This window comes from Zosterops lateralis (assembly GCF_965231275.1).
Source record: "Zosterops lateralis genome assembly, chromosome: 2".
NCBI lineage: Eukaryota > Metazoa > Chordata > Aves > Passeriformes > Zosteropidae > Zosterops > Zosterops lateralis.
In genome coordinates, this window is record NC_139763.1 from 77,538,118 (window position 1) to 77,565,132 (window position 27,015).

At 35.7% G+C, this 27,015-nt stretch overlaps 1 protein-coding gene across 2 annotated transcripts in view; it reads right to left on the reverse strand.

The window, feature by feature from the left end:
- Window positions 1-27,015, reverse strand: part of CNTN5 (contactin 5) — a 307,173-nt gene that overhangs the window by 40,772 nt on the left and 239,386 nt on the right. For both annotated transcript variants that reach the window (XM_083854794.1, XM_083854793.1), the window contains 3 exons: window positions 21,460-21,587; window positions 20,360-20,535; window positions 6,645-6,765 (listed from right to left, as the gene is read on the reverse strand). In XM_083854794.1, the coding sequence (XP_083710920.1) occupies window positions 6,645-6,765; window positions 20,360-20,535; window positions 21,460-21,587 (425 nt within the window). The remainder of the gene's footprint in view (window positions 1-6,644; window positions 6,766-20,359; window positions 20,536-21,459; window positions 21,588-27,015) is intronic.

The following is a 27,015-nucleotide window of genomic DNA, read 5'->3' on the forward strand; positions in this document are numbered from 1 at the left end:
TGTTGTTAGTTAGTACCTCTAATTCAAAACTTGAGCAAACTTGCCCGGGTGCTGCATTGCTGTAGTTTCCTGGCAGAGACCTAATGGTCATGGTCATCTTCTTAGCTACACTCTCCCAGGCTTAGTTACCTTGTACTGTCAACCCTCACTACCTTTGTTTACACTGTTGACACTACCTACACTGGAGAAATTCAAACACTGAGTAAGTAATTTTGGGACTGGTAGTCTTTGCTCCTCTGCAAGTAGGTGGAGAAATTTTAAAGAAAGAAAGTTTGGAGATGACCTCACCCCTCCATAGACTGCCAGTGCGTAATGCAGCATCCAGCACCTGTCTGAGTAGTTTGAAACCAATATAAACTTACTTTTTTGGTTATAATGAACTGTAAACTAGCTTTGCAAGATTAATTCACAAGTAAGAGTTGATGGAATTAATTTGAAAATTTAATGTTACTGAAACCTGTATTTTGTTAGGATAAAAACTTTCATTTGTTAAATAACCATTAAAATCCTGGAAAGTTGGTAGCATTGATTAGGCACTGAAGCATTCACAGATGTAAACCAATCTTTTTGCTTCACAATTTTGTATTTCTAACTCAGTCATGATGCTTCTAAAAAGGAATGTCATGCATGAAATGGATAACTGTGAAAAAATAACTACTCTGGTGTCTGGACTGTCACTATGATCTCTACAAATATGGAGGTTTATATAACAAAAGTCACTCTGTTCTAAATGTTTGAAGCACTGTCCCCATCTGTATGAGATAAGTATTAGAGCAGGTTTTACACGGATCCTCTTATCTGCAAGAAATTCTGGTATTCTTGGAAACTGCTGCTGAACCAGGACTACTACTCATCTCAGTGTATGTAAAAGTGTATGTACCTGTAATTCACTGTAGGAAGCCTCATGAGGACTTCTGTGAAAGCAAGTTAGACTTGTGTGTTGTTCCCAACTTCCACTATTTTTCTTTGCTGAACTAATGATCCTTTTCTCCAGCCAACCCTCCAAACTTGCAGAAGAAATAGCAAGGAATATGCAATAAATGGCTTTAGTACGACATTCTTCTACTCAAGCTTCATTTTCTTACAGCCTATGGCAAAACGATGCTTCAAGTGAGTTCATTAGAAACTGTGTTTTAAGAGAAAAGGGATATGTTTTGCGAAAGTAAATGTAAGAAGTAGCCTTTTTCTCTTATCTATGACTTCTGCTGGTGTTCTTCAAAACCTCCCTGTCACTGTATAATAGATTTTGCACAAACTAGTTAAATAAACACAAACTGTAAACAAAATACTGTAGCTATTTGGATCCAATGTATGGGAGTAAGGGTCAACCCTTTCATGATGTCAACCATGATAAAAGTATGATAAAGTATTTCTTGTTCTAAATGTCTCTACAGCAAAACATAGTTGAAGTATGGGATCATTTATATATCCTTTGTAGTGAAAACATGAAAGGGCAGATAACTTCAGATTTCAAGAGCATAATAGAAAATAAGAATGTAATAAGCCCTTTTTGGAAGCCATGCTTTAAAACACAAATTAATTAATCAAGCAGGCATTGTCTCAAGAAAAGCTGACACATTGCTGGCTACAAGATCACCTGAGACATCTGTGAGAGGCAGGTCTCCTGGCTGGTACTTGGGTGTTTGTTATCCATGTTTGTGATCATATCCTTAGTGTCAGAACATGACATGCATATTTATCCTGTATTAGAGCCTTCTGCTTAGGTAATCACTTCTTTGTGAAAAATCAGTACAGAGACAACTCTGCTACTGGTGTGCCAGTGTTAGGTGGAAAACCAGCCAAGCTGTAGCATTCTGCTGTTCTGTTCCTCTGTTACTTAATATTCGCTGCAAGTTGAAGATCTGGGTGGATAAGTAAAGGCTGGTAGCCAGAAAATACACACGACATGGGAAAACTATTCTTGGACTGATATCAAGGAGAGGATTGACATTCATAAAAGTCATAAATCACTTCTACTTCTTAAATGGCTCTTGACTTTCTGTGCTGAGGAAAATATTTGTTGACTGTGTAGTGAGTATCTATATTATCCTGTAAACATTCTTGTTTGCACTGCAAACAGGTATTCTGCATTTCCTTGGGTGAGCAAACAACAGAAGACATAAATTAAATGAAATCAGTTAATGACTTGGGTGTCAGGAATATAAGTCCATAATGGTGATTTTTGTTGTATTCATTCACTCCTCTAAAACTATTTCTTCTATCATCAGAAATACCTAATTTCTGTCATGGGATTGCACCTGAGGTACCATATTTGTGAAGGTCTGGTGCCAAAATAGTTACCAACTTCTGTGAAAAGCTGTTTTCTCTTATAGATGTCCTTAAGATGTATCAGCCTGTATATCTTCTGTTAGGGGCTCTGATGGCTGTCTTCCAGAAAACATTGCAGAAAAACTACTATCTCCATTATTGCCCCAATGGAGGACAACCTGTTTTAGAGGGTGGCATGCCTGTTATTTAGCTTTTATAAAGCTTTTTAGCTTTTTGCTTTCCAATAAACAGTTCAGTGTATTGGATTAAGCCATTGACAGAGATTCACCTAAGGGAACCTCTGTTCATTTCTAGAACAGGAGTCAATTCAATGAAAGAAGAAAATATTTGGGTTACTGGAGACGCCCTAAATTGTGCCCTACACATCCAGGTGCTCATTTGTTTGTCACTTGATTTCTGTGCTCTTGGCTCCTCTGCCTTAGAAAGAGGCTTGAACATATCTTGATCCCACCTCACAGCCACCTGCAGGTATAGCATGCATTTAAGGAGAAAGTGTGATTTTGAGTCGTGGTCTGAGGCAGATGAAAAGAGTTATCCTACCTCATAGATGAGCACTGCAGGTGCTGAGCTAAGTTGAAAGTGACTGATGTTGCCTCTTCTGCCTTAAATCAGTTCTGGCCTTTGATCTGAATCTTCTCTCATCCTCCCCATATTCAGAGAGTAAAGGACTCTCTGGGGACCTCTACAGAATCAATGTGTGTATCTAGAGGGAGTGGTGGATCTCGGATGAATAAAAGATCATGATTTTTTTTTTTTTTTTAGGTACCTAATACTAAGAACAACCTGATGATGAATTGAAGAGAATTTTGTAGAGCTGTATTTTGGAGAGGAAATACTTTTGCAAGTGAGATAGTAGCTTACCTGAATATAAACAGATGCTGCCAGCATGTCAGGACAGCCCACCCTTGAAGGCCACTGTTGACCATCATGAGACTACCAAAATACTTCTCATTCAGAACCCACTCCAAGAATAAAATGTAAGACATTTCATTTGGAAAGCTAATGTACTGCCTGACAGGTTCAGCCACTGGCAGAACATCTCTTCCTAACAAAACCCACATTACTGGCAGCATTAGAAAGTAAATGCTAGGGACCAATAAAAAGTTTTTCTTACTTTAATGTACATAGTTTAATAACATTTTCAAAGTACTTAGAGAAGTATTTGGAGGGGTTTTTGAGTAGTTAGTGCTGATGGGACTTGAATCCTGATTTTGTCCAAACATGACATAGAATATCTTCTTATATATTCTTTTGAAATGTTCCTGAAAGAGATTCACTAGGTCACAATCATTATTGAAAAAATATTAGATATGCTTTTCACTGAAAATTACCTAAATTCAAGACCTGTGAGGTAGTGAATTTGAAAATTTAAATTTTGAGTTTTAAAAAAATGTATAATACATTATAGAAAGTTGCAGAATAGAAACTTGCTGCTGTGTTTGTTTCCTTTGTTTTTCACACACACACATACACACATACACATACACACACACATGTATAAACAGGGTAAATTCAGGAATCTTCTTGCATCATTAATTACCTTCTTATGAGTAATTAGACTCAAAGAAATTGAGATTTACTTGCGCTGTACATTCTCTCTTCTTCGTGTTGTCTTTCATTGGTGGTATTTTAGGAATTTAACTTTCATTGTGTAACACAGAGTGAAGAAGAACAAGGGCAAAGATAATGACATTCCCTGGCATATATTCAAGGCAACTTTCAGTAGATCAAGTAGTAAAAGTGATTTCAAAAATAAATAAATATTGTTTAAGGATAGTCTATTGTTTTTTTCACAATAAATTATACTGAGACACTGCACTTCCTTGAAATCAAAGTGGTGAATGTCTGTCTGTTAAAGACCAGGATGTTAATTTCAAGCAACAGAAATCTGCACAATTTGTTTCTCCTTCCTTCATCTGAGAAGGCTGCAGTGAGCTATAGTAGTCTTCCGAGTCACTTGTAATTAAATTCTGACAAAAAGTCCTTTGACTTAAAAATAGTGAGCCAGTTGAATGTATACTTCAGTTTAAATTAAATCAATTTGCTGGTGGCAGTAATTCTAATATTTATGAATATCTAAAGGAGGAGGAATTAGAATATTTTAATTTAATTTATTCTCCATGTCCAATTTATTTCATGTAGAAAAATTGTAAGAACAATTTTTCAAGAAAAAATTACAATGATTTATTAAAATAACCTATGAACTGTTCAATAAAAGTAATGATTTAAATGGAGGTATATGCTGGTGTGATATTATCAGTATTGTCACTGGCACTTTCTGCAGAGGCAAAAGGAGAGAAGGTAAGGTCAGAGCAAGGATGTGCTGTAGGTTTCCTTTATATCAATACATAAAAGAGTTCATAATAGAGCTTCTGCTATCTCAGTCTGACTGTGGGTTGTAACATTTAAAAGAAAAGGTGTTTTGTAATATGCATAAAATGAAATTATTTTAACTATAGACTGTACTGGAAATCAAGAATAGTATGGCTTTGGATTACAAACTTTACTGCATGAGTTTTCTTCATAGGAGATGACTTTGTCAGGTGGAGTTCTTCAGAATTAACTGAAATATTTACTAAAACACCTGTTTCTGCTGGTATCTTCTCCTAAGCAATGTCCAGCATCACCAGAAGCTAAATATAAAGAAATTTGAAAGGTGTTGCAATTTGGGATCATCGGTGTCAAATTGCACCTAAGCACGCTCTACAGGCTATAGGAGAGAAAAAAATAATTAGAGATACTGAAATGAAAATGAAGTTCCTGTAAAAGTATAAGGAGAGATAGATTAGATTCTCATAAATATTTTTGATTTTTGCACTGTTGATGTCTGTCAGGACTAGTCATTCCCAATTCTACACTGAAGATGTTTTAAACATTTTCTGCAATACAAAACAAAATTTCTTGCTCTATCTCAAAATTATGCAGTTGTAGAAACACGAAAAGGAGAAAATTGTAAGCAAAATATATTTGAATTCAAATTCCACTACAAAGCAATTATAAGTTTCAACAGCATGGTGACATGGTGATGAGACTCACATAAATGCATCTTGATACATCTTACAATGCCTTTTTAAAAATTTAACCTCAGACCTCTTCCTCAGAGAAGAATTTTATTTCTACAGGAAATTCAATAAATTAATTTATCTAACCAGCATTCTTAAAAAAAGTAATTTGCAATCAGTCTATCCTAGATAATAACTAAGACCTTTTTGTGACAAAAGTTCAATTTAAAGTTGAGATTGCCTTGCTTATTCATACAGCCTCCAGCTCCTGTCTGAGACAGACAAAGGTAACACAAAAGGCCTTGCATAACCCAGAAGGATGAATCAGATTTCATAAGGCAGCTGAAATGGTATTACATGGTGAGTCAACTGAATACAACCATCCCAATAGTGCCATAGCTCATAGAAATCTGATGGTCCTCAAAATGTCTTTATGGAAATATTTAACTATTATTTTCATGAAAATATGAAGAGCCCTGCAGTCAGCCAGAAACATTCTTTATCATTTACAACACATATATATTTACCCTAAAAGTGGTGGATAGGAACATATCAAGTCTAAAGATATTGTGGAATGTGGTAAAATAAATATTTTTGAAAGATTATAATACCCATATAATTTTGATTTTTTTTTTTTTTAATCTGGAGTTTTTAAAAAATTAAGAAAATATCTACCTTGATTTATTTTTTCAAAAATGTGTCATCCACAGAAAGGCTGCCCAGCTGTGCTCCCTAGCAGGGATCCATCTCTCTTGGCATTGCAGGACCCACCAGTCATTATACCAGTAACTGAATTAAATCCTCAGAGCCCCTCAGGCACTGAACACATGTGTGTGTATAATTCCATGTGTGAAAAAACCCAAATTCTTGTCATATTATGGGGGCTTCTGTTTCATTGTTCATATCCATAATTTTACAAAAGGCTGCATGGGCACCCCTCTTTGGAAATGAATGGATGTTCCTAAACTGCTAAAGCTGAAAGAATAGCTTGACCATAAGATGAAATGCAAAACATCATACAAAATAACAAAGAACTCATTATACCTACCTTACACAGGTCTGTGAAGGCTAATTGTCTGCATTTTAGCTAATCTGGTATACTTTTTGTGCTGTTACCTCTCTTAAAACTGTATATTAACCCACTGTCCTTTGTTTCTCTTTGCAGTGTCTGCAGGTCAGTTTATGGTGAAACTGCTTTCAAAGACAGCAGGTTAATCACAAATGGCTTCAGTAATGTCAAATCTGAAGACCACTTCATGGCAGAGACATCCCTGAAGCTCACTTATAAATAAGTCCCCGGTAGAACTGTGTGTGGTGATTGTGTTTTCAGGGGTGAACCACAGGCATACTCACCCCTAACAAGCAGCTCTGTCTCATCTGACACGGTGTCCGCTGCGGTCTGGACCCTGCAACCATATCTCCCAGCGTGCATCAGGAGGATGTTCCTGATCATTAAATCCGCAGAGGATGCTTGCTGAAACAGGGATGAAGTCCCAGTTTAAAACTCAATAATTCTGTGTTCAAGGTAGTTCACAAGAATGTTTTTTGTACAGTTTGAGCAACTCTCGAATGCAGCTTTCATCCTACAAAATGTGTGTATCCTAATTCCCTCCTGTGAGGATTATCAGAACGGTGCATTTATACAGTTATTAATAGGGATTAAAGAAGTGAATTTCAGGTTTTTAATAACTTTGACTTTGCTTAAAGCACATTGCGCATATTTGCATGTTCAAAGAGAATTATTCCAACTAGCACAAAGAAATTCATTAAGGAGATGAGCAGAAATATTTTGGATGCTATCCGTGGTATTAAAAAAAGTCCTCTTAGAAATTAAGAAATTTCTTCCTCTCCCTTTACTGCAATGCAGTGATGTTTGGAATATGTCTTGCTACTGTGTTGAAATTAAGATAACTTGAAATATAATATTGATTGATTTTTTATTAATATAGAGGAAGTTAATGCTGAATATGACTGAGAAAATATGATCAGATTATCATCCTTCTTGATGAAATCTGTATGCATTTAAATCTGAAAATGTATATAGAGTATAAAGAGAAGAATCAGTTCAAATTTTCATTTTTTAGAATTCTAGGCAATAGTCATTATGATTCCCCAAAGTTCACTTTAAGAAACATTAATTGAGTGTAGGCATTTCCCTTCTCAAATTTGGTCTACTTTGCTAACCAAGCAAACACTGACAGTCTATCCTTGAACTATATATTTCTGTCCCATGAAGTGCTGCTAATTTGAGTAATTTTGAACCTGAGTGAATAGAATTGTACCCTGCATTCAAAATAAAATCTTACTAAGTATTTAGGTGTTGATACTTCTCTAGCTGTGTTGGAAATCTGACTGAATTCACCTAGATTCATATTTGCCTGGTTTTTGGCAGATACTTATTCTGTGCTCATGTAGACACACTCAGATCTTTACCCTTATTCATTAGCAAGTTATGAGCTCCCACTTTATAACCAGTCATTCATATGTGCATGACCTTGTTCTTCATAGGATTGCATTTCTTGTCTGCTCCCATCTGCTATATTGGTAAGATGTCCAATTTTGTACCATACAATCGTCATTTGCATACTTCTTTCTTTGATGCCAAGGTCATTAATGACAAGATGAAATAGGATTCATTTCAAGATCCAATCTTCTATAATTTAGTTTTTTTCTTTTTAGGCAGAAGCGTTCCTTTGCAGCACATCTTGGCACACTTCGTCAGTCAATCTTCTCTTAATTTACATTTTTTGAACTAACTTGTCGTAATCTTCCAAGTAGCATCAAGGCAAAATATTCAAATGCAAAGAAGAAAAAGAAAGGTGGAGGCATCAAGTCTGCCTCTGAGGCCAGAGTGAATATGGGCATGATCTATAGCTTAATAACCCTGTAGATCTAAGAGCGTGATTACCGTGGGAGTGTTTTGCCTTCTGAAGTAGCCTAGATAATGATGTTGCTGAAGGGAAGATAGTCAGACCAGTCAGGCCATAATGCAATTCTTATATTTTTGCTCTGGCATATGAGAAATCACAGCAATGGAAAAGGATATCTCAGTACTCTACAGCTCAAAAGGCAAAAGAAGAGCATACACTCCTACTAGGAGTCAAATTCAGGATAGAAAATTTTTTTAAGTTGTGTAACAGTAGCATTTACTAGCTACTGAAATGGGTTGCTCAAGATCATTAGTGATCTTGGTACAAAGCTTTAGTTATTAAAAGGATAAGACCAGAACCACTGTACATTTGTCCTCTCTTGAGGGTGATTTACATCTGATGTGTATTTTGTTGTTAAGCGTGAGGAATAGCGTAATGGATAGCAACTGTCTGATTTCATTGCTCAGGAGCTGTTAAAAAATTTGGCTGCCACTCTAACTTCCAGAGGGTTCATGAATGTGTAAATCCTAATATTCTTATCAGGAAAAAAATATGTATTTCATCTGCACACCTGTGTAACTGGACAGACAATGAGCAACTGAAAGAATCATTGCTGTGAGAGGAGAGCAGTGCAGTACAATAGATCTCTATGAAACACTTTTATTACAGCATGACAGGATGTGCAGCCAGCATTCCTGAGGATGTGTGAGTTGATTAAACTCACTGTGTTTAATACAGAGAGGTATATGCTCAGACAATGGATTATTGATAATAGTCAAGAAAATAATGACACATTTTAGGTTCCATTTAGATAAGTAGGAGATATGTTTGACCAGGAACTCTAAAAAAAAATTACTGCATTACTGCTGTTCAGTGGCATTTATAAAGTGGTCTTCATTAATTTTACGGACTCTTCCAAGTCTTGGAAGACAAATTATTTGTTCATTAATTTATCCTGTAATGAGAGGCTCTAGGCCACAAAAAAGTTCTAGAGGAGATTAAAGTGATGTACTGGCTTTCTATGTCTTAAGAAAATTTCTGCACCTTGTCATTGTAGTTGCTATTTAAACTCGAACAATTACAATCCAGTTAAAAAACAAAAACCTACTAAGTGGGAATGCAGCAGTCTCCATTAAGAAAAGCATCTACGGTCAGAAACTTTCTTGTGCTTTTAGACTTCTGTCAGTGGAAAAAGATGTGATGCTTCAGCAACACAGAGACATTCACTTCCCCTTGGGGAAAGACAAAAACTGGGTGATATGGATGCAAACAGTGCAGAAAGGTCTCTCTCACCTTAGCTAACATGATTTAGGACAGCCTGATGTATCAGAAACTTTGTGGTCTCAATTTTATTCAAAGCTGAAGTTAGTGGCATTAAAATTTCTTTGTCTAGGTCTAAATTTTGATGCTATTAAATGCATATTTTCAAAGGCTGCCTTTTATTTCACTGATTTTATACTCTTTCATGACAGGGAATATTTTGCAAGAAATGTGTTATTTTAAAGTAGCATTTTATTAGAAAAATCTGTATTCCTTGGTGTTCTAAGCATCATCTATTATCCTTTTAACCAAGTACCAGTACCTTAATCTCAGTATAAACTTCTGCTGTGTGAAATGTAGATTGTAATTTGCTGAAGCTAAAACTTAAAAGAAAACAAAATAAAACGGATAGGTTCAACAATTAACTTTTACTGATTTTCAGGAAAGCAAAGAGTAACCTTCAAGGTCAACATCAGCTATAGACGCGCTGTACACTGTTGATTTTCATTAAGCAGCAAATAAATAATAACAGAGCTCAGAATGCTATCCATCATGACTAATGTTTCTCTCCAGGACTACAAATTATTGTACCATTCATATTATGCTCCCAAGCATCCCATTCCTCTAGTTCTGGGCAGCTTCAATGCTGAATGATGTGTCAAGCTATGGCTCTCTCTGCTTCAGTGTGGCATGTTGTCTGAGGTCATAGTCATGTCTGCAATGTATCTAATTAGCTTTACATGTAAAGTATTACTTGAAACTATTTTTTTTAATTGGTGCCACCTGTGCATTGACATTTGCTTTTGATATGGAAATATTCCCCAAATTCAAAAAGGCTCCAAGGAGCACATAACATGCATATTTTGCTCAGTAGTAATGACATCATTGCATTTGTCTTTTGCACTTGTCCTAATTGCGGGGGGGGGGGGGGGGGGGGGGCGGTATTCAGGAACAACAACAACAAAAAGACAAAAAAACGAGACAACTTCCAAAGAATTTACTGTTGAGGAATTAATACTCCTTCAGCCATCTCAAATATCCACAGAGAGAAATTGTGTGTGGATTTTTTTCTCTTTCCATCTCATAATTCTTAAGAGGTTGTCGTGGGATCCTGGACTGATACTAGTTCATTACTCAAACAATCAATCACTTAACTTCCCAGGTGCAGAAGGTGTACACACCATCACCAGAGGCTACAGCTGGGTGTTGGATAAGGGAAGAGGGAGAAACGAGGCAGATCTTCTAAGTTGGGGTCCTAATTTTTATCATGCCAAAGTCCTTATAGCAGTGACTACCTGTGGAAATTCCCTTCCAGAGAAGTAGCAGGACATTCGCATACAGCCCAGAGGAATTCATCCCTTCTGGTGGGCCATAATTGACTCAGCTTCACTGATATAAGAGGCAGTTGTGATGTCTTAGTCTTAGAATGTGTCATAAACCATCACACTCCTGAAGCATCCCATGATCCCTCCTGAAGTGTCCCAAAGTATTACATCATCCAGTGTAAAATTCCCTGGCACAGGGGAGGTACTTGGGCATGCCCACCCAAACCTGAGTAAATATAAACTCAGTGGATTTTATGTTTCTCCCACCCCTCATGGCTCAAGACAGTGACAATCACTTTGACTAGACTGGGACCCTTACCACTGAGAAGACCAGAAGAGGAGAATCCATGCAGTGGTGACACATCTTCTGTCTCTCTGTCATTCTCTTTCTCTCTCTTTCCCCACTCTCTTTCCCTATTTCTTTCTCTCTCTCCTCCTCTCTCCCTCACATTTATTGTTAAATGAAAATCCATACTAATGACTTTGACATATGGTCTTGTTTGCACCTTAATTTGGGCAAAGACATCTCTCCAATTTTAATAACCAGTTTTTAGCAGTTGTGAGTTGCTTTGCAATAAACAAGTTTTACATATGTTTCTTCCCTCAAATGAAGAGCATTAAACTTATTCTTCTCATGAGAGTAGTTCATGGTCCTGAGCCAGTTGCTAGGAAACCTCTCTGTTAATCTGTCCATTTGCTGAGTTTTTATCTCTAAACCAAACTGGTCCATTCAGTGTATCCAACCTTTTCTTCTGAAGACTTTGCACAAGAACAATTTCTAATCTGCCTGCATTTGAAATGGACCTCACAATTACACCCTAGAGCACTTTCTTAACATCTAGTAAGTCTTTTGTTCCCTTCTCCCTATCTCTTCCATGAAAGAATTAGACTTGGGTTGATTATTACATAATTTATCATATATGCTCAAACTACAGAATCATATATGGGAAATACCTATGAAATATCATTATTTTGTCATTGTATCCAACCCAGCTTTCATTTAATCTGCTTCTAATGCTGCTCATTTTCCACATTCATTGTCATACTTCCCTTCTGCACTCCAGCTGCAGTTCTTTGAATGTAGCTCTGATTTATCTTGGAAAGAGGGACAAAAAGCCAAAGAAGTTCATAATAGTGGGTAGTTGGTAGAGATGACGTGTTGACCCACAGCTCTCAACTTCTGCACTGCAAGGGCTTGGGGACTGCCTCTTACTGTGCAGAGGATTCAGGCTGGGAACTCAGCCTGGACAACATGCAGTGAAGACTGTCTTTTTGCCTGGGAAGAATGTGTCTAAAATGGGTAATGAGAACATTACAAATGATCAGGATTCAACAAAAGCTTAAATCAAAGGGAAGAAAAGAGTAGGCAAACACTGACTGCCATTGCAGGAAAACTTTTATGATGAAAGCCAAAGTGGGGTTTAGGCCACATCTTTACTATGACTACAGGGGTTTATCAAGGTTTGCTGCCTATCATCTAAACCTCTTGACAGTGAGAGGTGAGGATTCTTTCCTACAAAGGGTTTTTTTACAGAAGAGAGTACTTGAGATGTACTAAAAGCCTAAAAAGATTCTATTCTGTTTAAACTGAGAACAATAAAACAATGCTATGGTGGATACAAAGGACTGAGATTTGATCCTAAATAAGAATGACCTGTGTTGTTAATGATAGCTTTTTCAATTTAAATGATCATTTAAAATATGTGGGCGTTTTTACATATAACACACAGGATACGTGAATTCCTGACTCATATATTCCTTCATTTAGCAAAATAGTCTTTATTAATGAAATTCAGTTAGATTAGATTGAAAATTTATTTCATAGTTGATTTTTTTTTTTTGCTATATTTGAATGGCAATGGAGTTTTTATTTCGGTGAGTTTATCTGAAGCAAACTAATGATTATACAGAAAAAAACTATGGCAGTGTCATCTTTGTACCAGTAAGTGAGTAACAACAACAGTTAGTGAGAACCTGCAATACAATAAAGTTCTTTTAAATAATACTGACAATTTATATGTTCATTATTGGTGGATTGTTGGCTTGAAGCCAAATTCTGCCCATATTGTGTTTAGGGCATTTTAAGTACCATTTCATGCAAATTCTCAGGTTTGAACATATCAACTACATCTGTCTACTGCTTGTGATGATCACAAATTGCAAATATTTGATCTTCTAAGAAGCAGAAGATCTCTTGATTGATATATTGATAATGGAAAATTATATTCTGACCTCTGTGTTTTAATCATATAAGTGCATTTGAAACAAAGAAGATGCAATCATTGTTATCAGTTTTGTTATGATTAATGGTATGTGGTAGGATAATAATGGTAATATAGCAGTAGCCAGGCTGGTGCAGATTGACTCAGGCATACCTGATGAAACACAACTTGCATTTCCCATGTCTATAAGAAGCTAAAAAAGATGGCTTTAGGCTTGTGAATCCTTAAGAATCATACAGGGGTATTGCAGATCCTTATAGTGGCAGTATTTCTGAACAGTTTGCATAGACAAGGCAAGAATTATGAAAAGAGTTCTTTTGGTGAGCACTGGAGACTTTGAGTGGATGCCAGAGAGTGATGGAGTGTTGAGAGTGGATGGGGAGAACTGGAATCAGCTGGAAATGCTTCAAATGCATCTCAAGTGCATCTTGAATTGCTGCAAATGAGTTTGGTTAATTCCATTGAAAGAAGGTAGAAAAAGAGATAAAATTAAAAGAATATCAGCTGTCAGTTGGTATGTCATGTACTGGGGTAGTTTTGTGAAGTAAAGGAATTAACGAAAGCATGGAAAAAGTAGTGAGAATGGTAAGGAATGAGAAAATAGATGGGATGTGAAATGACAAGCTTCAGGACAGAGGGGCTCACTACACTTCTGTTGCTAAATTCATGTTCTGTATTTCAGATTTTATTACCATGAGAAAAAAAGGAAGAAAATATCTCTAGCGGCTCCCTCCAGTTCAGTAGGTGACAATGAAAAGGATGATTATGTTTTGCTTGGTTTTTTGCCCCTAGTGTTATATCAGTTTCTTCTGGACCTACTTAAAATTTGTATTTGCTAATGTTAATTGGAATATGTTAATTAAGAGCAGTTGTTACACAATGATTGATTGTTAAGATTCTTTGTATGTAAATTGTTGGATAACATTTATGAAGTATTTATGTGAACATTATCTACTGTGCTGCATGGTGTGTCTTGGTTTACCAAACAAGAGACAAAGGGACAAGAGGTAGAGGTGAGTTTCAGGAGAGTGAAAGCTTTTTTCTGTGACACTTCTCTATAATGACGCAATTGAGGTTTGGAGGTGCAAGGCTTCAAGAATAAAACCAGAAGATTGGGAGTGTAAGAACTAAAATGGAGAAGTACTGCCAGGAAGGCTTTGGAAAACACTGCTACAGCAGTTGGAGAGAAAGGCTGCGAAGCTGCAAGTGTAAAATTGGCAGCAGAGCTCTAAATGGAAGCTTCGTTAGGAACAGATATTGATCCGTTGTTCAAACAATCGACTCTGCTGTTATAGCCCAGATTAACACTGTTCCAAGCAGTTAAATGATCCATCAGCTCCATGTAAACAGAGGGGAGGATGGACTGTCATGAAATGTCTTTTATTTATCCCAAGACTTTTTGCATTAGAATGCTTTCTGTAAACAAGAAAAGGTACAAAACACCACAATGGGACAAATCAGTAAAAATTATCTGACTGTATTTCACAATTTATTACAATCGTTTTTAATAGAAATTTGCCAGGAATGTTAAGAGGCTCACATTTTCCAAAATTATTGGTTATTTCCCTTGTCTAAAATAAAATTAAATAGAAGACCTCAGAAAATTGTTAAGGTTGGAGAAGACCTTTAAAATCATCAAATCCAACCATTATCTCAGCACTGCTTTGTTCCCCCTTAAACACAGGATGTGTGCCACATCCACACTCCTTTTGAACATTTCCAAGATTGGTGATTTCACCACTTCCTTGGGCAGCCTGTTCCAATACCTGACCACCCTTTCAGTGAAGTAATATTTTCTAACATCTGATCTAAATCTCCCCTCTTGCAACCTGGTCACTTCCCCTCAGCCTGTCCCTTGTTACTGGGACAGGAGAACAGATCCCTACCTCACTACATCCTCTTCTGAAGTAGCTCTAAAGGGCAAGCCTCAGCTTCCTTTTCTCCAGGCTAAACAAGAAAAGATGTCACTTATTATGTCTGTCCCTTAGTCTTTATTAATAGCCAAAGCCACAAGCGCTTGCATGCGACAATTTACATACCTTTGATTCTAGGAAATGTTTGGAGTGTCTCTTTCTAACACAGCATGAAATAAATTCAATCAGTTCACTAGAACTGTTTATGTCCTGGAAACAATGCATGGTGAAGTGCAGTATTGCACTGTGGTCTTTGTTGTGTTTGGATTTTGGTTTGTGGTTACCAGTCATAGAATTCAAATTCCAGAAATCCTTGTTCCATTTAGTACCCTACCTAATTTAAAGTACCTATTTATTACCAGAAAATAAGATTTAAAAAATAAAAATTAAACTGCTCCTGATTGCTCAAATAGGTAACTGCTGTAGCATGACAAGTGGGCAAAACCTGGTAATGAGCACAGGATGAAATATCCAGAGATTAGAGTTGACAGTAATGGCTGTGTTCAGCCTCTTCCAGCAGCAGGAATGGATTGCAACAGACAGTGAAACAAATTGGTAGCAATGACACTGATATGGCAGCTTTACCCTGAACAGAAATTCACCCTGCATAGAGCTTGTCACCTTCTGCAAGGCTTCTGACAACTATTGCTGTTTTCCTCACATGAGGAGGCAGTAGGGGTGTTACATAAACCCCCTATTTAATTAACCTTGTTTGGGTTTACATCCAATAAGGAGGAAAGACATTATTATTAACAGCCTGCAGTTATAATTGATTTCATGTAGTGTAGAATTTAGGCCTCCCTATTTAGAAACGCTTAGGAAATTTTAATCCTAATTTCTCAAATATGATAAAAGTACTACAAGAAATTAGGGAGTGAGTTGAAAATACAAGGTCAAGTACAAATTTATGCACTTGCCAAAATTCTAGAGTATCAAATTGAAATCTCCAGTACTAGGCAGGAATTAAATGCATTGTCCAAACTGTTCCTACTGTTCCTTTTGAAGAAAAACAGTAGATTTCCATTTGCTTCCATGTGAACAAATAACCATTGTAAAATACAACATGATGAGATGTGTTTATTGCTTCCCTTGGTGTCAGTTTCAGCTAAGATCAAAGTGCAAGAACATTTTCAGACCAAATCACTTTCCTGAGTCTGAAAAGTCAAGGTGAGAGACATTAAGAGCAGTGCTGTTGCTTACCAGTCTGTGGATAACCACAGTAAACCATTTTGTTTGGCTGCTATAAAAACTGTATCAGCCTTCAAGCACAAAGTTGGAATGATGATAGTTGGATGAAAATCTACTGAAAAAAATCAGATATTTCTAGATAAAATTAAGGTCAGTAGAGATTTTAGGAGGAACATTTTTGAAAAGAATTTTGACTAGGACTTCTAGATTTGGCATAAGGGACAGAAAAATCAGTTATCCTAATACAAGCAAGCAGGTTTACACTTTCTGAGTTCATTGCGTACTGTCTTGCTACAAGAAAATTTTGGAAATTCAGACTTCCATGCAAATATTTTTCTAGTAATTACACAGATTATCCCTCACAGAACCTAAAATGTCATCAAGTCTTTTCTTAGGCAAAATAGGACCTTACCAATGCCAAAGGATTCTGGTTTTATATAACCCTTGGCATTCTGGATTTTCTACCAAATGTTCTGAGAAGTTACATATATACAACATTTGAGATGTTTTCTTTTCCTAGACTGCAGTCTGCAGTCATTCCAGTGGAATTGAGCGGGTCTATTTTCATTAATATTCCCTTCATGGACAAGTCGACATCCTTATCACATTTATCTTTTGCCAGGCAAGTCCTTGAAGTACCTAAATTGGTAAGAGTACTAAATCATTGATAGCTCAGTAAAGAACAGCAAAAATACTTTTGGTTTGTATAAAAATTACTTCTCAATATGAAAAATTATAGTATCTTTTTTTTGGTACAAAAGCTACTGATAAAATTTCAAAACAAGTAAAGTAATATTTATTACTAAGAGAAGATTTTCTTTTTAATTGTATTTTCTAGGGATCATGCAATTTAAATAAGTGAAAATTTATCTACAGCCCAAATAAATGTTACTTTGGCGATAGCTTTTATAACACTTCATTAAGCATCAAGATGCTCATCACACTTAACACTTGGGTCTGCCACAGTGCAAGTATGAGACTGCGACAAGTGATGAGAGGTTTACCGTGGTTTTATTATTAGCAAAACACATTTAAATAATGTTTAATTTGTCAAGATTTAAAATGAATAAGCAAACTGCAGGCAGGCGTGAAAATACTTTTATCTGCTGAAATATCAGTGCCCGCAGAAAAAAATAGACATATAATTGCGACTTCATTCACACAAAAGATATTATTTTTCTTAAATGTACTCCATTAAAAAGCATTTTGTTCAGGATCAGCTCATATGATTTTGAAGTGTTTCATTCAGAAGAGCAAAATAAGGGACATAGATACAACTCTATCAAATTTAGAGGTCTGTTTTCTTCATTTATAAACCTGTGCCTTTAACACATTGTGTATCTCAACTTTGGATAAGTTAAAGGAGATTACATGACAACAAAAAAGGAGTTTTATCTTTCTTTGTCCCTAGTACTTGATGCTTTATATATTAATGAAATAAAGAAATGCATTTCTAACATTTTTAATAATTTCTCACTTTTATGTAGTTAACAGAAATGATAATGAGGTACAATTGACAATATTCCATAAATGAGTAGGTATGGGAATTGTGTCAAAACACCAAAAAAGTTGCTCTATTACCACAGTCGCTATCACAACTTTCAAGACTTGCATCTCTCAGCTGATCCAGCTTCATTTCAGGACACTTCAAAAATCAAGATATTTTAACCACTACTTTAAAAGACTGTCAAAAGATGTGTCACATTTTGTTTCTAACAGCATTCAGAGAATTTCTATGACAATTGTCCTAACAAGGTCATGTTTTGTTACTCCTGTTCTGAGGAGGAATGTAGCTCCCCACCCCTTATCCTGCCTGTAAGTTGCTAACAGCTATTTTCAGACCCCTTCCACCTGATCCAAGCCAACACTTCCACTGTCTCTTTAGGATGAAAACCAGAAATGTCTTGCCATTTAAATGAGTTAGGGATGCAAGTAAAGAAAACATGGCTTGACCATCTCCTAAAGGTAAATGGAGCTAGTCCAGTCTAAAAATACTGGGGTTTGATGCTATATTTTGGTACTTCTTTAGAGTTGCATATTATTTCACTATTTCAACACAATTTTAACAGTGGCAAGGTAAGAGCTAATTCTGTAATATTTTGCAAAATATATAACGCCTTTATTTCCAGACTGATTATATTTTCTGATTAGCTGAAGTTTGCTGTTTGTTAAAAATTATGTTTTAGGGGGCAAAAATTTTATGTGCCTCTGAAAAGAAAAAAAATAAAAGTAAAATTAAGATTTTACTTAATAAATTACTTTTTAAAATCCTCTTAGTCAGTCATTTAGACACTGAGTATTGATTCATGAGAGACTTGTTCAGCCTGGAGGAGACTGAGGTGAGACCTTGCTGCCTCTACTTCCTTATTAGGGGAAGCAAAAGGATAGGTAGAGATTTCTTCACACTTGTGACCAGTGACAAGACCCAAGGCAACGGCCTGAAGTTGTGTCAGGGGAGGTTTAGGTTGAGTATCAGGAAAAGGTTCTTCACTTAGAGGGTGTTTGGGCACTGGAACAGGCTCCCCAGGGCAGTGGTCACAGCACCAGCCTGGCAGAGTTCAAGAAGTGTTTGGATGACACTCTCAGGCACATACATGGTGTGTCTCTTGGGGTGTCCTCTGCAGGGTCAGGAGTTGGACTTGAATGATCCATGTGGGTACCTTTCAACTCACCAAATTCCATGATTCTGTGGGTAGCATTATTTTCACTTAGTAAAGTAGCAGTGACACTCTAGCAGCACAGTGAGGAGGAGGTAATAAACTCAAGTAGCTGGTTAAATCTACCAAGTTTTGGCCAAATTTTAATCATGTCAGGACAGTTAAAGCATTCAGTAATTTTTGTGAGATTTGCATGAATATTTGTCTGAAATTTGGATGTCATCTTCGATCACTTTGACTAAGCCTTATTTCTATCAATTTGAATGCTTTCTCTTGTAGAAATGACATTAATGAAGAATTCTTGAAAGAGATCTACAAAATCCTATTTTTTCATAAAATAAATGATATTAAATTAGTTTTATTTTGACATGAGATATGAAATTATTTTGAAAATTTTCTAACTTGTGGATTGTTCCCAGTGATGAAAAATTTCCTTTGAAGAGAGATGCTGAAATACATAAGAACCATGGAGCACATTCTAGATTTCCATTTTTGGGGAATGACTTGAAGTTAAATTGTAATCATAGGGTGTTTTCTTGAATCAAAGAATGACCTTTAAGTTAAAAAAGACTGAAAGTTTTCATTCTTACATAAATAGTGTTGAGTGTTGTATTCCTCAGATGAAGAGTACTATGCAAAGAACTTCTCCACTAAGATATACCTTACTAATGTTGTTCAATTAAAAGGCTTATTGAAGTAAACTCAAATCTTAAAAACATGAACCCCCACCAAGTGGATATGAATTTCGTAAAGAGTATGACTTCCATTTAGGTAAGCAGAAGAACAAATTGATTCCAGCTGACAAGGATTTTAATGCAGAGTTAACTTTGCTATATTGTACTCAAATGAGATACATTAAGTTTTAAAATTTCCTGACCTTGATGAACTTCATTTTTTTCTGTTAACATAGCATGGACATTTGATTTACATTTCATTAGTTGGAAGATTCAGTTAAATGACTGTAGATTCCATTTCCAAACTTGTTCACATTAAATGATCTCTTTCTGCTAAGAAATGTTCAAATCATTTTACATGAGACAGGCTTGAATAACTTTATCATACCATTTGGTCATATGAAACTCTTTTTGACTCAAGTGGCAATATTTGAAATTGGTATACATATTTTTGTCCATATGATTCTTATTGACTTAAATAATAGTTGCACAATTAGGAAGTACCTCATGCAGGGGAGTTAGTAAATATAGCCCTTGCTATTCAGATATTAAAATATATTCTAGGCAAGTAAAGAACTGGGAGGTGAGGACATTTCAACAGCCATGTTATCTGTGAGAGAGACATCAATGCTTATAGCAGCATCCTTTCTATATTAAAATCAGCAGAAGAATGTAAGCAGGATTTGATGAAAACTCCTTCCTGTTCCCCCACAAAGATTATCAGTACATCACTAATAATAGGATGTACAAGTTTAAATTTAGTATCATCTTGAAGAAAACTACCTGGAGTAATTTTGGTGATCTGCAGTTTGCACCTCCTCTATCTAACACTTCTTTCCAATATTACTGAAACTAGTAATCCCTCAGTTGGGTCAAGATGTGGTAAATGGGAGATGTATAAAAGCACGCAAACTTCTAATAATTCCCAGCACAGAGATAAAAAATGCATGGTGACTTACTGCCTTGATGCTTTCAAAGTGTCCACCTTCTTTCTCAAAGTCAATTGGCTGCCCATTGAGTGTCCAGAAGAAGGTGACATCCATTGAGCTGTCATGGAGGGCTTTGCAGCTGAGGACAATGCTCTCTCCCACCGTTAACTCAATCTTCTTGGGAGTCAGCTCTATTCTTGTAGGTTCTTGAAACAAAGAGTTAGGAACATTCAGATGGAAGTCTACTTATAGTGCCAGACCAAAGCAATAGGATTGAGTACTGCTGAGTTTAGTCAGAGCTTACATTTGCTCTTAGTATGAATTTCAGGCAGTCAAATACTGAAGTATATTCATAATGCACACTGAAGTATGACACTGAGGATCAGAAGGTACATGGAGTCAATAAGGCAGAATCCTAAACAACAATCTCTAGAACATCTGAGATAGATTAATTAATTCTATTAGTTTCAGAAAAAACAACTTTTTAAATTTTTTTTTTTTTAGGCTCAGCACCTGGAATCTTGGGATTGCATGGAAAGTTCAGGTTTTTTGCGTAAAATAGTAACGGATGTTTCCTGGATTACTAAATATGGGAAGAAGCTTAAAAAATGAAGTTAAAAGGCTTGAACACCTGTAAAGAAAATCCACAAATTCAACAGAAAAATGAAAAAATAAAATGTTCAGAAATTGATTGCTATGCTGTGGTTTTATTATTATTATTAATCTTCTAAGGCACTACTGTTCTCTGGATTTTACATAGATGCAATTATTACTTTAATTAAAGGTTTGTTCTTGTGCAGAAAAAGTTAGGGCTAAGTGAGCTTTAAAGATATAACATACAAAGATAAAATATGTTAAAAGCGATATTGATTCCTTTAATGATAGAACTATTTATGGTTTGAGTGATTTAATATATATACTAATTCTTATGACACATCTACAATACAACAGCTGGAGTATGTAATCTGATTCAGTGTTTGACCAGATGGAGTTTAGTCCCCTTAGCTTAGTTGGAAATGCTTTTTTGATCAGCCTGGAGAATGCTATTTTATGGCTGGCTGGAAATTGTAAGTAATATTTAAATATTAGTCAAAAGAAATCATAATTATTGTCAAAGCATTTTTTCATACCTTTAACAGATAATGATGCAATGATTTCTGCAGATCCAAATACATTTACACCTTGGCACAAATACCGTCCCTCATCAGACTTGGAAGCATTCAGGATTCGCAGACTCCCATGTGGAAGAATAGTTATCCTGGAAAGGATAAATCCATAAGTATATAAATATCTCTCCCATCCTACCAGCCAGATTCCATGATGATATCTTTCAGGGATAATAAATAGGATTAAGGACTGCTGCCTCTGTAGCAAGGGATGATGAAGATGATAACTGAATTATCTTCTGTTTCAAAAGGTTTTAATAAATCCGTTTTATTACTCCTTCCTTAATTCAAAATTTCTTGGAAACATCAGTGGATTAGTATCCTATGACACTTATTAGGGGTGAATTGTAATGAGACTTTTGTAGAACAGTAAAAAAGGTAATCCTTCATAATTTGTCTTCAGAATTTCACCACTATATTATTGTCAAATCAAATTTCAATATCAAGTACAAGCTATTCCATCTAGAAAAAAATGACCTTAGAAATCAGATCTGAGAAGAATAGGAAGCAAAATTTAAAAGAAGACAAGGAAAAAAAACCTTATAAAATTAATTACATCTGGTCAAAACATGATTTATGGCATCACAGCACAGTGTAGCAAAGAGACTTAAATAATCTTTGCTTTTTGTAGATGGGCTTTTATTTTTTTCTCTGACTTTATAATTGCAGCTCCTCTATACCTCTTGGAAAGTAACTCCACTAAAGCATATTCATGAGAAATGTTCAGCTGCTCACATTTAGGAGTTTAAAATTTTTGGTTTTGCTTATGCAATATTAATCATAAAATCCATGAAGCAGCATGTAAATTAGCACCTTTTTTGTCTTCTAAAATGACAAAGATCCTGAATTTCTTCCATCTTAGAGTTGTAGGACTGGAAGAGCAGTAAATAATCATGGCTCTTCCTGACAGAGAACTGGGTGCCTAAAAGGAATATGACAACCCTTAGATGGCATTTAATCCAAGCCCTGCTTGCAGGTGTTCTATATCCTTCCCCAGGTTAGGTAGTGCTTACAATCCCTCGAAGGTCTTAGGAGATGTAGGCTGGCAAGCATGGACACTGGAAGCAGATAATCCTCAGCAAATTTTTTCAGGTATCCCATAGAAGTGGGGGAGGACATGAGGTGCTTCTTTCTCCTATACTTGAAAATTTAGGTAAAACCTATGAGTTAGAGAATCTAAATAAGCAGGTGGATGGCTCTTCCCCAGGGACAGTTGGATTTTTAGATATTCTGTCCAGAGAGGACTTTCTGACTGATAGAGTATAGACTGACACTCCTGCTGGGAAACCTCTGTGGAGTCTCTGATCAAAAATCATGGAGGGTACAATGTGGTGTTTTACTCTTGAGAAGTATTTAATCAGGAGTATGGCGCCTTTGACAGGACTGGGTTGGGCTCTTCAGCAGCAAAAGAGGGAAGGAATTACATTTATAGGCTGGATGTGTTAAACTTCAAAGTTGTTACCTTTGATTTATACTAGGAGTGATTTACATAGGCCTGAAAATCAATAATATGCTCAAATTAAATCATTAATATGAGACTGTGTATCTTTCTTTCTTTCTTTCTTTCTTTCTTTCTTTCTTTCTTTCTTTCTTTCTTTCTTTCTTTCTTTCTTTCTTTCTTTCTTTCTCTTTAAGAAAAACAATAACATCCCCTATTTTCTGACTCTGTGAGAAATGGTGGTTTATTTCCCGAGGTTTATAAACATTATGATGGAGAAAACAGAATTTCATTCCAGTGAAAAATGTACTTCTGTTTACTTCAGATGTGAAACCACTCACTGCTCTCAGCAGACAGAAGAAGAAAATAATAGCTTTAAAAGTGAATGGGGCAGAGGAAGGACATGTCTACTCTAGGGTTCCCCAGTACCACCTGATGATGCATTTCCTATCCTTCTCCAAAAAAAATATACACCAGTATTTGAGTCACATTATTTTCCTAAAGGTAATTTTATTGAAAACATTATTGTATTAAGCAAATGACTCCATATTGGAGTTTTGAGTGTTTGGACTTTTTTTTTTCCAAAAAATAAGAAGTCTTGAAATTTTGTTATGATAAGTCCCACCTTTGAAGAAGCACACTGATTTAGAAACTGGCAGGGATGCAAGTTTACTTCATTTTCTCTTGGTGTAATTTAAAAAAAATAAATCTATGAACATGCTCAGTTTCCAATGCTCTGATGACATCATTTGTATGGCAATAGTCTTTGCAGAACAGTGATAATTCTCATCAACATACTGACAGGATCAGACAAAGAAAAGGCTATTCCTTTTAATATTTGCAAACTATAAAAGCTTATACACAGTTTAACTCCTGATATAAAATAGTTTTCAAATTCTGACCTTGAAAGAAAAGAAAGTTAGATGCACATAGAAAATTATCTAATGAATCTTATGGATATTATCAATTACATTTCTATGTAATTAATAACTCTTGTTATCCATGAGGGAAAGGGTGGATCTTTCATCCAAAGGAATTGCAAACACATTTGCTGGTGAGTTATTTGGCTCAAAAAAATTAATATTTTCCTTAAGGTGCCTAGCACTCATCTGTCCTGCCTTTTTTTTGGTGTGTTTGGGAAAAAAGCCAGAGGTCTGGTTATGATGGAAACTGAAATGCTTTATTTATTCATATAATACTTCTGCACACAGCAGGAACATAGACTGCTCTTCCTTCCCTGCCAATATCTCTCAGTCACGGAGAGACCACCTGCGTGGCATGTCTACATATTTTAATAAAAAAAGTATCATAGCAAAAAGTTTTTTAACTTCATAAATAGAAGGGAAGCTAAGAGAGGAGAATGGGGCTGGTGTAGAGTTAAGGATAATAGAGAAAGGGTGGTTGAGAGATCGAAGTGAGAATTTGGAGATTATTGTATTTAAGTGTAAGAAAAATCATTGTAATCGCATAAAGGAGATGGGTGTCGTCCATAAAACATTTCAGAAAAAAGTGGCACAAAATCAGTTCTCTGTAGAAAAGAGTTTTCATCTTCATCTATGACATGAAGAAAAAGAGATGAGAGTTAAAGAGTCAAGAGACGAGATATCTTGATGTCAAAAAGTGTGTTGTCTTGAGATCAACTGCAAAAAAAGGTTTTAGCAGTAATTATTAGGGAAGAGTAATCAAGATATAACAGCAACTGGGCTTGAGATAAAATTGAACATGGGTTAATTTAAGTACACCGAATGAGATTAACTTATTATAATACATAATAAAAAGAATTGTTTTCTAGATAAAATAAATGCAGATTTAATCTTCCATGGGTTTCAAGCATGATTTTCATGCTGAAATTCACGACTAGTTAAATATGTTTAATACAAAAATTAAGGATTGTTAAGAAACTGGTTGAAGAAAAGACTTTTTTTTTTTTTAAGAGAAATTGGGTTTTATGCTATAATATTATTTTTCAAAATGACCAGGCTACAAAAAGGCTGTTAAAAATTTGATTAAATAAACGATACTTTGACACAGCAACTGAGGACCAGGTTCACAAAAAAGCAGTAGTTGTGACTCTGAACTAAGAGGACCATGCAGTAAACTGCAGCAACCTGCCTCTCTTTATGGAAGTATTAATACATGAAGTGCTGAGGAAAAAAAAAAAAAGGACAATTTTGATAATCAGTATTCAGAAAGAATAATTCTAATCAAGTTGACATTTGGAAGTATCAACAGGATGGCCAGGGAGGAAAGAAAACTTTTGTTCTAGAGGCTGTTTGTAAAATTAAAACTGCACGTGAGATGTATTTCTATTTTAAATGTTAATTCATGGATCTTGTCAGCAGTCAGTTGAACCTCTATTAAATGCAAAAAAGTGCAGATGTCTAATTCATATTGTAGATCTCCACACTTTGGTATCTCAACCTGGAACTCAAATCCTAAATCTTAAATCTTAAAACTCAAATCTCAATTTAATTCCCCAGACATAAGTGCGATTCATGATTGCACTTGTATCTGGGGAATATCTGGGCAAAATCCCAGCTGCTGCAAGACATGGATGTTAATTTCCTCATTGTGTCCCCACTTGCTGCAGGCTTTGTTTGTGAAATGAAGCAGTCTGAGCACCTGAACTTCAGTTGATATTAGACTAGAAGGGATGCTTGAGGAGTGTATTGCTTTTCAGATGAAAAGCATTCCACAGGAATCCATGTGTGGAAAGGAGATAGAGCTATTCCAAAGAGAAATTTTGGACAGTGGACAGTGTGGATAGCATCAACTTTTTGCTTCTCCTATTGATCCATGCTACTTGCTTATGCAGAAATAGCCATTAGACTGGACTGACAAACATGACAGAAGACCTGGGAGAGGACATAAGTGCTTAAAGCACAGACATAGAAATCAATTAGCCACAAGTTTCACTGCCCATGAAGCTGAAATCCCCAAACAAATTAATAATTAAAGGAGCTAGATTGAAATTGAATGTGATTTCAAAGTGTATCATATATCTCTGCACATTATAATTTCCCACTCTGATTGTATCAGAAATAGTGCAGTTGTTGATGGCCAGCTTGCAGCACCTGTGTTATTTTCTTGTCCAGAATATCAGCAAGTTTGGTCATACATATGAGTAACATTTCTACAATGTCAGTTTTGTGAATGACAGCATAATTAAACTAGTTTAAGAACTGCTACAAGCCATAGAAACATGAGTGAGAGTGTAAATTTTCCACTCTAAGTCTTCAGGATTGGACTTGGATTATCAGTGGAATGCTGCAAAATACTTTGCAACTATAGTTTTCAGATAATATTTTCTAGTTATTATTTTCACTGTAAAAATATTGCCGTCTATTCAAAGTTCATATTCACCAGTAATACTTTAAATTAGAAAACATGCTTAGTACATTTGTTTTAAAAAAATTCATTAGCTCACTCAGATCAGTAATTTTGTCGATTTGTTCTTTCAGCAATGAAGTATGGACCAGGGGGAGTAAGTCCTTGATAAAGAAAATGCTGCTTTATCTGGAAGGATGGAATTCCATGCTGTTTGCAATGTTGATATGAATAGAAAAGTTCTCTGAAACCAAGTTTCTGCTAAGAAGCTGATGGATGGAAATCAGGCTCATAAGAAATACTGGATCTTTTCTTATCGTTGCTGGTATGGGAAGTTTTGCATGTTTTTGTTTTTTTGTTACAGTATTTTGATTAAAATGTGGCATTTTTTTTCCTTCCTGCTGCTCTATTTACAGAAAACTTTTGAGACTGACCATAAACTTTGGTCTTATGTTGAGGGGAAGGAGTAAGAAATAAGAAATACAGACATCATTGTTTTGGTATAAAAAAAAAAGACATCTACTCTGCCTGCTATATTATTTTCTTTTGATTAATTCTTAAGTATAAATGAAATGTACTAGTAGTGCAGATACTTTGACTCTTCCACTATCTTACTGAAAAAATACTAATTCATTAATATCTGGCATCACCCATCATAGAAATTCTCAGATATTATTTACAGCTGGTAGAGAACTTGCTATTGTATGTTTGAAATTGATGTTGGAAATTTTTATTCCTTCCTTATCCCAGGGACA